Source organism: Lipophrys pholis (assembly GCF_963383615.2).
Source record: "Lipophrys pholis genome assembly, chromosome: 12".
In the NCBI taxonomy this organism is placed as follows: domain Eukaryota; kingdom Metazoa; phylum Chordata; class Actinopteri; order Blenniiformes; family Blenniidae; genus Lipophrys; species Lipophrys pholis.
Window position 1 is genome coordinate 20,586,580 of NC_137641.1, and position 16,481 is coordinate 20,603,060.

General features: G+C 42.6%; 2 protein-coding genes across 2 annotated transcripts; one reads left to right on the forward strand and one right to left on the reverse strand.

The window, feature by feature from the left end:
• Positions 1-1,156: 1,156 nt before the first annotated feature.
• Positions 1,157-8,852, reverse strand: LOC308117980 (protein phosphatase PTC7 homolog). Its single transcript, XM_080477121.1, has 6 exons — positions 8,299-8,852; positions 6,090-6,269; positions 4,947-5,145; positions 4,084-4,207; positions 3,866-3,995; positions 1,157-3,200 (listed from the first exon to the last, which is right to left on the reverse strand). The coding sequence occupies exons 1-6, from the start codon at positions 8,822-8,824 to the stop codon at positions 3,142-3,144; spliced, it is 1,218 nt and encodes a 405-aa protein (XP_080333247.1). The 5' UTR covers positions 8,825-8,852; the 3' UTR covers positions 1,157-3,141.
• On the forward strand, positions 7,553-13,992 carry LOC308117979 (uncharacterized protein). The gene is made up of 3 exons (XM_080477120.1): positions 7,553-7,714; positions 10,524-10,620; positions 11,024-13,992. Exon 3 carries the CDS (start codon positions 11,031-11,033, stop codon positions 12,336-12,338), a length of 1,308 nt encoding a protein of 435 aa, XP_080333246.1. The 5' UTR covers positions 7,553-7,714; positions 10,524-10,620; positions 11,024-11,030; the 3' UTR covers positions 12,339-13,992.
• Positions 13,993-16,481: the final 2,489 nt, after the last annotated feature.

Sequence of the window (16,481 nt, forward strand, 5' to 3'; positions counted from 1 at the left end):
AGTTATAATAACCCTGGAGTCAGAAAACCTGTTCTAAACGAATGACAGCAGGGCAAATACTCACTGGGTGTGGACACTTACCTTGAGGGAAGCTTCACTGCGAGGATGCAGACGACCAGAGGAACAGCCACAGCGGTGCCAAGCTTCTTCTTCCAGTCCACCCACTAACCCTCTCTTCTATTACGACTCAATAAGTTTCTACCTCGCTGCTTTTTTGATTAAAAACGAGTGTGCTTACACTTTCTACCATGCTTGGGACTATAATGAATTTGTCGCGATTTATTAAAAACTGTGCCAAAAGAGAAGAAAGTGTCAAATCGTACAAAGTCCCATGGGAAAACACATCTTTTAGGAATGTTTCAACACAAAACGCAAACAGCCACATGGCACCACAAATACACCCAAAACAAGTTTAGTATAAATACTAGATTCTTTATTTAAATATTGTACATATTTTTAAACATTATTTACATAAATTAGACCTGCATTATTACACTGTAGACAAAAGGTGGGGTCTTTCATTCGCTTGCTTGAAAGAGGACAATCATACCATCCAGACAGCAGAAGCACCTTTTAAGAATGGTTTCACCGGGGCGGACGATCGGGGCACACTTCATTTACATCAAACACCGGGCAACACGACGGAGACGAGACAAGCTTGCAATGACAGGAAAGGCCTCTGGATTACAGGTCTAGCTATTTAAGGCTGAATCTGTGCTCACTCTTCATAAGTTGAAACGTCACACTCCTGTACGGACTCCAGTTAGATCTCTTTAGTCAAATATAGAGCTATCTCTGCAAACATACGCGTTAAGAATCTTCTTCTTTTTTTCTTCTTTTTCTTTTTTTTTTTACAAAAATAAAGACAAGAACAAACTACCGGATTTAGAAATGAACGTTGCAAAATGAAAGTAGTAGCTGAAACAGAAACCATGTGAGAAGAAGAGTACAGAGTAAAATGTGACCACTGCAGAGGACAAGCTTTTACAACGGTTGCACTGCCGCGCGTAATAATTGTTTGATGATCATCATCATGGGAATATTGGTCTCTACCAACCCACGGGTGTCTTTACAGTGGGGCTAACAGAGCAAATCATACTCATGTATCGATATATGGCTTTCCTTCTTTGGTTTTCTTTCTTTCTTTCTTTTTTTTAACACAACCTCTTACACTCGTGCATAACCAGTCATGCATAACCACTTAAACCCTGGAGTTCGAAACAACTTTTGTTCTTAAAGGCATGAAAAATACATTTTAATGTCACTCTGAACATTTTCTACCGACACGTCTGGCCATTGAAACCTACAGTACTGCTGTGTGATGTTTTGTGTCAGCGTTGCATAATGATGCACGCACAGGAAAACATGTCTTTGGTGCAACACACACAAACTATAAGGACTCCTAACAAACTATGAAGGGGGGGGGGGGGCTTATCAATTGAACAGTGTTAGTGTCTGATTACTGTAATTTGGTGAAATCCGGCTCAGAAATCTTCACATACATCTCAGTCACAAAAAGCAAGCGCAAACATATTGGAAGAAGGAAGTAACAAACCGAGACGTTAAACATGAGTTTTGAACGCACAGCCAAAGCAGATTCAATTCATATTAAGATAGCTGGATCTCTCTGTCATCCATCGCACTCATTTGAGGGCAGCCGACGCTTCAGTCGGTAAACCTTTAAAATAAAAAACAATATTTAAAAAAATACATCTTTTCCTTTAGATTTATTCCTCCTGACCTATCATTGCAATAGTAAGCATTTCCAGATGCCGGTTTCAGCTTCGTGACATAAAGAGCATTTAATACACCACACACTCCCAAGGACAACGTCTCACACTTATGCCACATAGACAATCGCACATTTTTAACACTTTCCCGACCACACAACTGCTGAACAATCCCAGCAAACGTCGTTTTGTTCACGCCAGCGAGTGGAAGTGTGGAATTGATGAAACTCCCTCCCGAGATTATCATCTTTACAACAAAAATATATTTAAGAATGCAAGGATATATCCTCCGCGAAAGTAACGAAATGGCTCTTTTCTGTCACGTCCCAATGAGAAACAGAAAAGCCAGAGCGTGGCCCTAAAAACACAAAAATATTTACAACTTATCAGGAAGTGCGGCACTCTGAGCTCAGCGACAAAACCTGATTAACCTTCACATGAAAGTGTCAAATGGCATTATGGTTCCTTTTTCTTTTCTTTTTTTTTTTTAAATGGATTTCTTTGATCAGAACAAAGAACTTATGAGCTCTTCCCTTGTTCACATTCCAAAACCTAACTCTCCCCTTAAGTTTCCCAAAACACTTTACATCGCCAGTATTTCCAGCCTCATCTGTATGTCCACACACATTTACAACAAGGAACCATTTCAACAACAGAGAAGGATAGCCAGGTTTAGTAGTCGCTTCCATCGCTACTTTCTGAAGTATCCACACACATGGCTTACTCCCTATAAGAGGTTGGTTTTTCTTCTTCTTCTTTAACACACAGGCTGCTAGATGTCAAAAAACTGCCCTGGACTGCCTCTTTACCCAAGAAGCCCTGACACCACGCGATGAGACGTACGAGACCCAACGGCATCCGTCGGCCTCGCCATTCGCCCCTCAAAACCGTTCCATCACCGAAATAAAACAGCGGAAGAAAACCAAAATGCCACGCAGGTGGATGTCGGCCGCGACGTGATGAGGGGCGCGTGTGTGTTGCGTTAGTGGGCTTCCCCCGTCAGTCCACGGGACGCAAGTGCATTTAGGGAGGGCAGCAGGTGGAAGACTCAGGTAGAAGGGAGGATCAGCCCGGAGAGAAGTGCTCTCTCACTCACGTGCGCGCAACACACACACACACACACACACACACACACACACACACACACACACACACACACACACACACACACACACACACACACACACACACACACACACACACACACACACACACACACACACACACACACACACACACACACACACACACACACACACACACACACACACACACACACACACACACACACACACACACACACACACACACACACACACACACACACACACACACACACACACACACACACACACACACACACACACACACACACACACACACACACACACACACACACACACACACTCTCTCAGTCTGTATATTCAGCCACAATGGACAGCAGCACTGTGATATCATCTGGTTTCCCTCCTGCGGAGGAGAAAGAAAAAACAAACATCAAGTTGATGAAGCGTTCCAGTTTATAATAAACAGGTTACAACTGACATGACGGTACATCTGTATAATATCAAGTGTTTTTACCACATGCAGCAGAGATGCTGTTAAACTCCACCAACAACAATAAGTTATGTAGAGAGACGCCGTCGTCACAAACAACCTTCGTTTCGACTTTTGGCTCAGTGACTCTTGAACTCCTGGTATTTTTCTCAAAATGAAGAATAAACCAAAGTTGCCCTCCTGTGAGTATCTATAGATTTTGATTTACATATCTGTGTGATAATTTATCATTCACTTGAGTAAAATGAAAAATCCATTTAGGCTTTCATTTATCACATATTGTGGTGCAATGAGGAAAGTCATGGTTCGTCTTAAACTTTGTAACGCCATGGGGAAGCAAAAAATACAACCCAAAAATGTTACTTTGTGGGTTTAAATATTGTTAAACGTTACGCCCGTAGAGAGGAAATTGTTAAACCAACATTTGTTAAAAGAATTCTGAAGCCCCTCCCACTAAGTGAAGGAGAATCTGAACTTGAGCTGACGTTTAGCAAATTCAATAAGGCGTTTTAATTGAATGTCATCTGCGTTGCAAAAGAGCCGAGATACATCAAGGGATACCTGAAACTCTTCCTTACCTCTTACATTCAGGCCGTTGTCACAGGCAAACTGTGCAAAAGGGGACATATAATTGGGGTCATAGGCAAGATCATGAGCTTGCTTTGCAATGCTCTGTGCAGTCTGCAGGACGCTGTCATAGTTGGTGGTCTGGTGACAAAAAAAAAAAAAAAAGTCAAATTAAAACGTTGCCTTTATTAACCACATGTGTGATTAAGAGGACATCCAGTCACGATACCTTGAGTTTCTTCAGCTCCTGAAGAATCATGTAGTCCGGCATATTGTCAAAGAGACCGTCTGTTGCTGTCAAGATTATGTCACCGAGCTGCACGTCGAAAGAAGAGCTGTCAGCTGCTTCGGGACTGCAGCGGACGGGGAAAAGGAAAATGGTCATGTGACGGGTGAAACCAGAACACGGAGCACCTGAGCTGCTGGCAATGAGCCTCCGAACGGAGTTAGGCGGGTCTGAAGTCGGCCTGCCAAATCTTGTAGGTGGACATGACGCATGGTGTGGGTGTTTAATCTGACAGCTGAGTTGAAAACAGTCTGCCCTATTTGCCCTTGCCAGATGAAAGGAGGCCCGGTTGCTTCTGCTCAACGACTCAAGTTTTATTTGTTGGGTACCTTGAGTTTCCGCTGGGGAGTTTTTATTTTAGGACGACATACCAAAGAGCTATAACTGTACTTCAAAAATCACTGTTGACCTGTTAATCTTCTTCAAATGTGATTAACTCCAGACACCAAACAATGAGCCGGTCGGATTTAAACAAAATCCAGAAATAAATCTTGGCGCGTTCATCTGTTGTTAATCAAGTTGACACAAATATGATCTAGATTTCATCTTCTAGGTGATGTCAAGCCGGTATTAAAGTCACAGCTGTTTTTTTTTTATTATAATATTTAGGTTCACAATGTTCACTTTTTCAAAATCATAAATAGTCAATCAAAATAACAAGCCGCACACTTGATAAAGTCAGATTTTCCATGTAGGTGATAAAGTTATAGTAGTTAAGGTAGTTATAGCAGAGACCTGTTCCATGCAAACATACTGATGTTTATTACAACTGCTCTTTTTTCAAAGTGTAACATTCAGCTACTCACCTGTCGCTGAGCACCACGCCCTCGGCTCCGGGGGGAGCTATGGAGAGCTGGAAGGGCGTATTGAAATAGTGCTGCTGCTCGTCTGACCGATGCACCACCTCTCCCCCTCGCACTACAAGGAAGCCCGAGTCGCCAAGGTTACACGTGTGTAACTGGTGACTCCGTCGATCCAGAACCACGATGCAGGCTGTGCTGCTCCCTGAAGTAACACACACAACAAGGCTATGGACGCGCATACGGGACAGAGTATGGTCCAATATGAGGACAGAAGAAGGCATAATAATAATACAAGCTTGAGGATTGTGAAAAACCAAATTATAATAAATAAGCATGGATTGAGAAAAAGCACAGACCAGCTTTTTATGCGCGTCTTTCACGATGAAAAACTTTTGCACACGATTCACAAACGGCAAAACCAACAAGCAGCAGTGTGGTGTCACTTGTTTGCCCCAGATCCCCAGTGACTACAGCGAGCAACAGTCTGTAACCTTGAGTCTGGAAGGTCAAGTAGTGACCTTGTTTAAGCTTCCCAAAATAAAAGCAGGACCAGTCCGTGTCCTGACTAAATCGAGGGACATATGACCGTTGATGCGTGTTTGGCATCACCCGCCCTTTAAAATCTCATCAAAGTCCTGCAGTATCGGTTACAGCTGAATTTCTGACCTTTCGGACTGTGGTACGAGGCAAAACTTTCAGCCTGCATGAGAAAGAATTTACGTATCGCCACTAAGTCATAGAGTTTCAACCCGCAAAGCAGCGCAGAAACAAAACACAGCCTGTTGTGCTACAGCACTCACTGGGTTCCGTGTAAAAGGTAAAACTCACCCCTAAAAAAATTTGTGCTGAAGCTCTGCCTCATAAGGCATTTAAAACTGCTTTTATCTGTGGTATTACTGCTATCAATCTATTACTTCTGTCACTTTCAGTCTTTCGGGCACCTTATTTTTCAAGCTCAAAACACAAATGCGGTTTAAATCGAAGTAAGTTCAGACTTTCTCTCGACACAACGCCACCACTAACAGGCTGACTCATACTGCAGCTATGTTATTTATTTCTCCAAGTATGGTAGTTCAGCACCACTCACTCCACCACTGACTGTTAGTGCATTAAGTGGACTGATCGTTCGGTCTTGAGTGTACTCACCCAGCAGGGGAACTTTGTTCTGTAAGAGCTCGTAGTAGCCAGACGTAAGGATGCCCACGGGATTAGTGGGAGTGAAGCGTCCTTCTTTCACTAGCCGCTCACATGTCCTCATTAACGTGGCCGAGAACTGCGAGGGGTCGACGCCGTAGTCTCGCCAACCACCGACACCGTCTGCAACACCTGGTGGGAGAAAAGTGGTTAAGAATTTTTTTTTGTTCCTATCCACTGACAAAAGCCATCACTTTATGGATCAGTGTGCACTTGGGACTACTTGTGAGCTTTGGAAAAATAAATTAAATGGGGCAATCAAGACACTTTCTAAAAACTAACAGTGCAAATTACTGCTTAGAAACATTACATTCTTTCATTGCTCCAACTGCACCTACACAACAACACTGCACTTGCATTTCAATGGAGCCGGCATTGATTTTTAAAATGACTGTCTCCACTTTCAAATTTCCATCTGCCTCTCCAATGTGAGGGTTTGTGTGGAACAAATCACTTCCATAAAGACTTTGAAATATAGTACGATCATTATACGAGCATTGGTCTCAGGATGTGTACGGGTGATCTACTCATCCACTTTGCTCCTACTGTAGAAATGCTACCGGACAGGCTGTGTGAGTCACAGGCTGATGGCAACAGCTCTTTAGAAAATACCTTGTTGGAATAACCTCACTACATTCTGTAAAAGCACTTAAATGTTTTGTGTCGCCCTCTAATAGCACAATATTTAGCTTTTCTTGATATTCACAATGTAGTTGTGGTATGTAAGAAGAGCTGAGACACATCACAGCAATGTATTTCTTTAATACATAATAAATTGGACCAATAATGCTATAATGAATACTTGTTCAGCCACCTTTCAGGTTGGAACAATATGAAAGCAGAGGTTTCATAATAAGCCAGCCCTTCAATATAGTGGATTATTATTAGTGGCAACAATCTTTTAATAAAAAACTGGGACAAAGAAAACTGATCAGTCCTCAGACTTGGTGCGTTGTAATTCGCCAGAATGACACCAGATCACTTCAATTTGTATCCGCATTGTACAAAATGACAAAATCTACGTAAGGAGCAAAGTATAATAATACTTCTATAATAGTATAATAGTGAATAATCTCACATCTGAAGTTCAGAGGTTTTTGTCAAGACTAATGCAGTTTGATCATCAAAAGTATCCTCAAAAAAGACTTTTAGAAGACTCTGGATCTTTAATCTCAATCGCTTTTCACTCTCATCTAATCAATATTCCCTTTAAACGTCACGTGGAAACGTCAATATGAACGACTTCTTTCTTTCTGTTCCCACCAGAGATGGACATTACCTCAAGAGTAGAAACCGAAAATAAGTAAAACATTTGGGACTCCCCGGGATTTTCCATCCACGCCACAGGGAATGAGAATTATTCGCACAAAAACGAGCATCTGTTACAGCTCTCGGAGGAATTCACAAGACATGACAACCACGCAGTGTCTCCACGTGTGACACGTGAGGGGCCAAGGGGGGCTCGTTCACTGATGTCTGTTATTATTACCTCAAGATTAACACGCACCAACATTTCCGGCGGTGAATGGATTTAAAACTATAAAGCACACAGTGACGGGTGTCGAACCAGCTCCATGGTTAGTGTGTTTTATAAGTGTGCTTACCTCCTGCTGTCGAGACCGAGGACAAAGCAATTACTGCTAAACTAGCTATTGGTGCTAACAGCAATATGGCTGCCTCCATGCTCAACCATTCTGACCTTTGCAAGACATTGTAATGTTTAGTCCTGGATCTTCTTTGAAAGGGCTTTTTTTCTACAATGAACTCCTCCACCGAAGCCCGTTCATTCCCTCTAACTGTGTGTCGGATATGTTGCGTTAGCGACGAGTACGAGACAGTTGAGGCGCATCTAGGTGAAAGGTCATGCGGCGTTTCACCTCAAAAGTACCCGCTGGTGAGAAATAATCCGCCTTCATTCCGACGCGAGACGTTCGCCAGTGCTTCCTACGTGCCATAAAACGCCAGCACTAGTCTGGATTAACGAAATCCAGTTGACCGGACGGGTGCAGAATAGAAAAGTTGTAGTGTCGTGTGTGTGTTCGGGACGTGGGGTGGGGGTGGGGGGGGTGTTGTGTTTTCATGCGAGGGGTCGATGCACGTGTGGCATTAACCCGCTGAAGGTCACCCAGGCACACATCACATCTCACCGCGGGGTCCTTACCCAACACATCGGCGGACCTGTGCCGCGCGATGAAGCAGGCATCATCCCCGTAGCACATCCCTTTCTTGAGGATCCCCTTACGAAAGTCTTTTCCGTAGCCATAGCTGGCAGTGACCAGGCTGTAGTCCCGACCGTCCGTCTGAGAGAGTCCGCCCAGGACAGCCCTGGCTACCAGTCTGCCATAAGACAGTACGGATAACATTCCCTGGCGAGAAGAAACCCCGTTTTGCTTTGAGTCCGGACACGCTGCCCCCGGCCGCCGCCTCTCCAACCGGCTCGGCCACCTGCCTGCGAGGCTAAAGTCTTCGGATCGGGACCAGCGGGCTTTATCCGCCCATCCGCTCCGTACCGGCTCCGCTTCAGTAAAAGCAGGAACGTCGCCACAGCAGCCGCTGTAGAGCGCACGAGACGTCGCGGTGATGTCTTCGCGAGCTGTTCTATGGCTCAAGTGTGCAGATGTTAGACTCAGCTTCTCCGCGCGGCTCTCTCCGTCCCGACATGGTTGCAGGGAGCTGCGCGAGTACATACGGGTCTTCTGCCGTTTACAACCGGGCGTCACTGCCGACTGACGTCATTCAATGACGCAAAGACGTACGTCTCCATGGTCCCGCCCAGCTATCCCAAGGGCATGGAATTAGTTAAAATATTACAACTTAATCAAAACGGAATATTTTGTACGTTAAATGATATAATAATAATAATAATAATAATAATAATAATAATAATAATAATAATAATAATGTTTTTAATAAAATAATAATAATAAATAATCCTTAATATCTTGCTCAAAGTGGGGGTTTATCATTTTTGGTGATAAACTTCAGTGACCAGATCGAACCTGTTTTTCTTTTGTTGATGGAAAAAGCTAAAAAATTGCGTCAAAACTATATGTAATTAATTTAAAAAAGATATTTCTAAATAGCAGCCATAACGTTGTTGTATTGTGGATGTAAACCAAACAAATCGAACAATGTAGTTTTTGTCTGCATGTTAGGGAAATTCTATAGAATACAGTGAATCATATAATAATATAATATAACATGAAATACAATAAGTTATGAAAACATGTAAAGGTGCATGAAGGAAAAAATTCTTTCTTGACCTTCCATTATTTTAGTACAAATAACATTGTACCACCCATTCATCTCCAGTATGCACTGCCTTTCCATTTCATGGGCACACGGAGTAGATGACTATGAAAAGAGGGTGCATCCTCACAAAGAGAGACAGTCACAATCATTCAGGCATATGCACACACAGAGAACCCGCAAAGTCCACCCAGAGTGACCCTGAAGCACAATCCAGACCCATACTGCAACATTCCTGCATTGACAGATCTAACCTCAAGCCCACTATGCCACCCTAATTTAGACATTTATAAATGTGCACTAAAAACAATCAAGCGTCTTAAAAACCGCCGATGAATCACTGCTTCTGTCAATCCTCTTGCCTCATAGGTGAAATATAGAGATTTAAAAACTGAAGTTCTCTGCTGTCATCCATGATTTCTTCCACAATACCTTTTGTTTACTTTCTTTTTGATATTGGTTTCAAGAAATATTGCTTAAAATAATGATATTGTGTTATTTGTTCAGTTTTTTCCATCCACTTATGTTTCAATGATTACCTGAATCAGAAAAATATATGAAGAGAATGTTTTGAACATTTTCCACTGAAACGTTGCTTTAATATCGTCCTTGTCATTTTGGTGATATTACGTATTTGTACATTACAGATCCTCTTTATTAATTCATTTCACATGTGATTTTGTCACAACTTTTTCTTGAAAAATAGACACTCTGCACTTCATTATATGTTGAAATGTCTTTATTAAGTTCTGTTCAACATTGTATGTTTTTACGATCAGATACACTATTGATTAATACAATAATCAGAAATAATTGTTCCTCTTGATACTAAATTAATATCAACAAAAAAGAAAAGGGCCTCTATGCTCTTTAATTATGGTAGGGGGCGCTTGAAGACCGATCAGGGATTTGTCAGCAGCTGCTGGTTGTCTTGATTAAAGAGGGTGACGAATGTCGGGAAGAATTACGCTCACGAGTATTTCCGATAATGGAGCACTTTATTCTTTACTGGAGCGGCTTTATTTTTTACTGAACGCCAAAGCGAGGATCGCCCCGCCCCTTCATTTCCTTTGTGGGTGTTCCTGGAATAGCAAACAAGCGCATCCATTTGGAATAAACCATCTGTAGTTTCCACAGGCTCCGGACGACGGAGAGGCAGGCAGAGACAATCGACAGAATAAACGCTTCGGAGGCGCATTGTACACAAAGCTTACGGAGGACGTGGTAATTCAGGGTAAGGAAATTACCAGTTGGGTTTTATATCAACGACATTGGTGTATTTTAAGTGCTTCTCGGGCAAGGTCAAAGAGAAAAAGTAACGACGCAGACGGTTAGGGTGGCTCCGTTACATTGGCCTGTAACGCTAACGGCAGTGATGCAGTAGCAAGGGGTGCGCTGCGATTATATGTTGATACGCCCGACATCATCCATGTTGTTGTTATTGTTATTTTCCCATAGATTGCGAGATAATGATAATAATATAAACTCAGTGGGCTCAAATCAACGGACATGCCTCTCTCTCTATATATATATATAATATTTACCGCCCTTATGTTGCCTAAGAAGAGAATGAATGAATCATTTCTTTTTCAGTTTGATGCTTTGTGATTATTAACCTGCAGCACTTTTCTCTCCAGAGTCGAGATGAGGAGGTTAAGCGCAGTGGTTCTTGTGTCCCTCCTCATTATGTGTCTCATAAACTCTGGATCCTCCTGGGGTAAAAAAGGTAGCACTGGCAAGAAAACCTCATCAAGCACCAACAAAGGTAGTTCACACAAGCCATCCAGCTCTCCGGGAAACTACCCTCGGCAGCCACAGTCCCCTGCGAGAGACCCGTATCCAGCTGGTGGAAGTTACCCAAATCCGGGAAACACTAATCAAGGAGGATATCCGCGACAAAATCCGCCAAATTATCCAGGAGCAGGTAGTAACCCGCACCAGAATCCTCCTAGAGCCAATCCTGGAGGTTATCCGAACCAAAACCCGGGCGGGTATCCGAACCAAAACCCCGGCGGTTATCCAAACCGAAACCCGGGCGGTTATCCAAACCAAAACCCGGGCGGTTATCCTAACCAAAACCCGGGCGGTTATCCGAACCGAAACCCGGGTGGTTATCCGAACCAAAACCCGGGTGGTTATCCAAACCAAAACCCTGCCTTTCCACCTGGAGGTGGCTACCCCGTCAGAACTGGAAATACAGGACAGGGTTGGGGTGCACCTGCGGGTGGGTATCCAGGGGGATACCCTGGTGGAGGAGTTGGTGGTTACTCTAACTGGAACCCAAATAATAAGATCCTTAGTCCCCGTTTCGGTGGAGGAGGTTATGGACATGGTGGTCATGGAATGGGAGGGTCTCCTTTCTCCCAATCTGTGTCGAAAATGGGATACCAGCCCAAATCCTCAGGATTTGCCAAAAAAGCCATGCTGGCAGCAGGTGTTGGTGCCGTGGCTGGAATGGCTGTTGGATATGGACTGGGGCGCTTCCCTCGACCACATTTTACTTTCCGCAACCCTCAAGAAGAGTACTACTACAACAACTACATGTATCGCCGTTATGGTACCCAGTCCACCGATGAGAAAGACTATGGCCGCGATTATGTCTACAGGCTTCCACCGCGCGCTGAGTCCTATGAGAAATTCATGGATCGCTGTATGAACAGGACAGACCTCCTTAAAGATCAGCGCAGCAGCTCCACAGCCCCGAAGAGTGAAGGCGATAAAGAGGACGACGACACCGTGAGTATTGAGGAGATCGGCTACCCTGCCCTGATTGAGCAGATGAAGGCTCGACGCTGTGTAGAGGAATACATGGCCTACTCTGAGCGCTTTCTGCAGGAAAGGAAAGCCGAACAACAGAATCAGCCAAATCGCAGCAGTCCTGTGGGCTACGGGGTGATTCAGCTTTTCACTTCGCTCCTCATGCTGCTGTCCAGCATGCTCCTGCTTCAGTGAGGAAACATAATGGCAGTGCTTCCACCACACCCAAAAAGCCCTCTCCTGCATTGTTGCTGCACGTCCCACTTCCTGCTAATGTTTTATCTCCATAGCAGAAACCCTTCTTGTATACACAATATATTGTAATTATAGGAAAATATTGGGGTCTGTGTACTAACCAATGGCAGCAGTCTGGTTGAAATGTTGCAGTTTGCTCTCTCTGTTGTTTGCTGCACTTTATTTGAATTCCAATAATTACACATTTCAGATTATTTAGCACTCTCAAAATATATAAAAAAAAAAATTAAAAATTGAAGTAGGAAAAGGACAGTTTCAGTTGTAAGTTTTGTTTTTAAGGCTCCATCAAAGTTGAGTTTCTTAATTTTATTTTAGAAAAAGACATTGTTTGCCAGTGGGTAGTAATCAGTTATATGTAGGATCATAATGAAACAGCTGTAAACAATGATTTAAGGTCATCCTACATTTTGTAAACATTAGTTGAATTGTTGGAACTTAAGAACTAAGTTGTTTTGCATTTAGAGATAAAAACCACAATCAAAAGTTACACATGAGAATGACAGAAGTCAAAATGACATTGTTTTCAGTTAAAGAGAAGTCCTCCATTTGGCTCCGTGTGAAATCCTGGATTAAATGCAACGACCCTTGACACAGATTAAGTAACATGGACCCTTTAAAGATCAGCACATGATGTCGTCAGTGGCGTCGGTATCGCGTCTCCAGCTGTTGAGAACAACCAGTACTGAGGCAATACCATCTTATAATCTGCAATCTTTTGAACAGACGAGCTCGTCCGATCCAAGCCCTGGCTGTAGAGGGACTAACAGTGCAAGTGGAAACAGTGACGCTGGTTTAATGTGTCATTACAGGGTTGTTTTTCTGTCTTCTCATTTCCAGGCAACTTTAAAATTCTAGACTCACTAACTTGTCCAGGATGCTTAGTTTTAAATTAAGTCGGTATATTTCTGCAATTCCTTTTGCAGTGAGGTAGTGGCAGGTACAGCGTTGTACACTATGTAAATAGGTGGTTCTTATTGGTGTGTATTTCTCTGATATTCTGTACAAAAATGTGCTCTTTCTTGTTTTGGAGCTAGTTTCGATTGTAGGTTTACATGCATTTCCTTTATCATTCCTGATTTTATTGTGAGTTGTTTCACCTTATGCTTTGTCTTGGCATATTCTCAAATGCACTGTTCTAATAATAATATGTACATTTGCTTTGCTGACTGACCTATTGAAGTGATACAGTAAAAATACCCTGTTTAGTGATTGTATTTACAATTTTCCACAGTTATAGTCATAATATTCTCTTCAGTTTTTTTTTTGTCAGTCGTTTCTACATGTGTCTCCTTAATTCTCTCAGTAACACATTCTGCATCCGCTTTTGTTGTTTTTTTTTTTTTTTTTTTTTTTTGTTGCAAAACTCTTTTGCAAGTAAATTTTGGGATACAGTTTGTTAATGCCATTCAGGCAGTAGAATATCTGTAAAGTGCACTTATTTCCCCTGTAGGACTGGATATTCTGTATCTGTGTTATTGAGCTCATAATGGGAGTATAAATGTCTCCTGTTTCTGGTACAATGCTAACACTTTATGTTGTTCATAATTTGATATGACTGATATTTGCCATGAATGTTTCTGTGTTGAATAAAATATTGCACAAATATTTCTTTGCAATTAATAGTGTTGGGTTTAGACGTTTCAGGATACAAAATAGCAGTGATATTCAGAAAAAAAGGATTCCATGTTACTTATTGTTGTGGGTATTGTGGTTGTGATCATTATTTTAAATCTCCATGGCCGCAGACATTTATTTATATTTTGTGCCATAAGTTGTATTGATATTCATCAAGTGGTTGTATAATGTTTTGGTCAGTTGCTTTTGTTATCATGAATATTTTGTGGTTTTAGATGAGCTTAGACTCAGTCCAAGTACATCGGATCTAATTCAATATGCTTTTCCTCTCACTGCGGCCTACCGAGATGAATGAGAATTATACATAGATTGCCTTGAAAACAGTTCACACATACATTCACGGGCTTTTTCAGTGTGTTCTGATGTTTATGAGATGATTGACGTAAAAGAATTAATGACATTTACATGGATAGTGAAACAAATTCTTATTAAATCCCTCCTGTGATAAATTGTTATAGTCCGCCAAATGTGAGGATTTATAATTTTTCTTTAAAAACATTTTTGAGAAGAAATCATGATTAAAACACACATTTTTCAAAAAGATGACTACCTAACCCTAAATGTTATGCTTCTTTGCCTTGGAGCCTAAACAGCCATTATCAATTGGAGCGGCGTTGAACGGGTCCTCGCTCACCCACGCAGGTCGGAACCTGTCCCATGTTGAGGTTTTGTGCACGTACGCCTCACTACCTGTTACCAGCAGGTGGCGCTATGCCCAATGGTTGTATCTCTTGACAGTGATCAGATGTGGACTCTCGTGCTACACGTATGATAAGTAGCGCGTATGCTGATGAGCGTGGATGCTAACGTTAGCCCGTATGCTGACGAGCACGGATGCTAATGTTAGCCCGCGTGCGAATTAGCGCATGCACCGGTTGATGAAATCAGTCATCATATCAGATTCATACAAATATATCACTACCATTCACATATTTCATCATTTTGAAAAATAACTATAATGAGGTTTAAAGAAAAAAACAAAACAAACCGCTTCAATCCTGTAGTAAAAGACTCGTGTCAGACGAAGTCGTGTTTTGTACTCGATAATAAAGAGGCAGGGTGACTATCAGTTTAAAAAAGCTTTAATGTGCTTTGATGATTCTTTCAACCTCATTGGATTAAAAATCTTGGATCCAGGCTGCTGTCAGGAAAGGCACCACGTGACCAAGCGTGAGAAAGACGTTGGGCCCCGGTCCAGAGGCCGCCCCTTTAACAAACGCTCGCCACAGAGACTGGTTGTTGTTTCCTTGGCTTCCCCCGCGGTGAAGGTGTTGCTCTTGTTCTGAGGAGACAGTCTTGTGGCCGTAGTGATGATTCCCAGACACGTGCTTCGGCCTCCCGAGGAAGCCCAGGCCGTACCCTGTGCCCGTGCCCCCCAGCATACCAGCCGCTGCAGCTCCTGCCCACTTCAGGCCCTGCTTGGACAAACCTCCACCCCGAGAGGGAGGAGCTTTGTTGTCATCACCTTTACTGCGTCCCTTGAAGATGCCTCCTCGCTTGCTGTATGCGTACTGTGCACCCGGGCATAATGTTGCAATGAGCAACACCCAAACCCAAAAGGAGAGAAGCTTCTGCTGACCAGCCATTACAGTAGAGCTGAAAACACACACCACACAGTGAGATGCCCCCAAAAAGACTTTGAAAGAAGTAAAAGAGATGTTTGTTGGCAGAAATCCCAACTGGCATGAACGCTGTTGAATCAACAGCGCCCTGCATAACAAAAGTCACATGCTCACTGGCACCAACACAACAGACATCGAGAAAGATCCAGGCGCTCTGTCAACACAAGGATTAGCTGGGTATTGTGCGATGACAATTTTTTTCTTTCATGATTATGTTTGTTTTTCTAGGGTAGCAGTGGGTATTTCCAGAAGTGATTACAAAACGTACCGGGTATTATCGAAGTGCGAAGGCAGAAATGACCTTAGAGAACTTTAACTCAAGTGGATATGGTGATTAAAAAATATGCTTTTTTAAATTTTTTGTCTGAAGCACACTCCATCAAGTGTTAAAAACAAAACAAAATTAAAAACAATCTTTTTTTGATCAAATAACAGGACTTATTTACCTTTTCAATCAGGGAGTTTGTGACACTGGAGCGGCAGTCCGTTTTCAAACAGTGCAGCTGGGCAGCATTGTTGGTTTCCATTATTATTTCTATACTATGATCCAGGTAACCTGGTCAGCGTAGCTCCTCCCCCATACGAACCCTGCTCTGCTATTGGTTACTGATCGATAATACAGGAGAGTGGCCATGGTTTTTGCTGATGGTAGTGAGTCCTCTGCTGTTATTCAGCAAATGGAAAAGCCAATGAAACAACACATTTATGACTGTGCACATTCCAAACAGCTCCTATCTATGAGTTTGTTGCAGTTTTTTTTGTTATACATGTTTGGCTGCAGTGAAAATGGCTTCTTAATTTCAACCTGGAATTATTTGTTTTAGCA

Coding starts and splice junctions, on each gene's coding strand:
- LOC308117980 (XM_080477121.1), bottom strand. CDS start 8,824: ATGTACTCGCGCAGCTCCCTGCAACCATGTCGGGACGGAGAGAGCCGC. Junction 6,270..8,298: donor CAGGTCCGCCGATGTGTTGG/GTAAGGACCCCG, acceptor TTCTCCCACCAG/GTGTTGCAGACGGTGTCGGT. Junction 4,208..4,946: donor GGCGTGGTGCTCAGCGACAG/GTGAGTAGCTGA, acceptor CGTCCGCTGCAG/TCCCGAAGCAGCTGACAGCT.
- LOC308117979 (XM_080477120.1), top strand. CDS start 11,031: ATGAGGAGGTTAAGCGCAGTGGTTCTTGTGTCCCTCCTCATTATGTGT.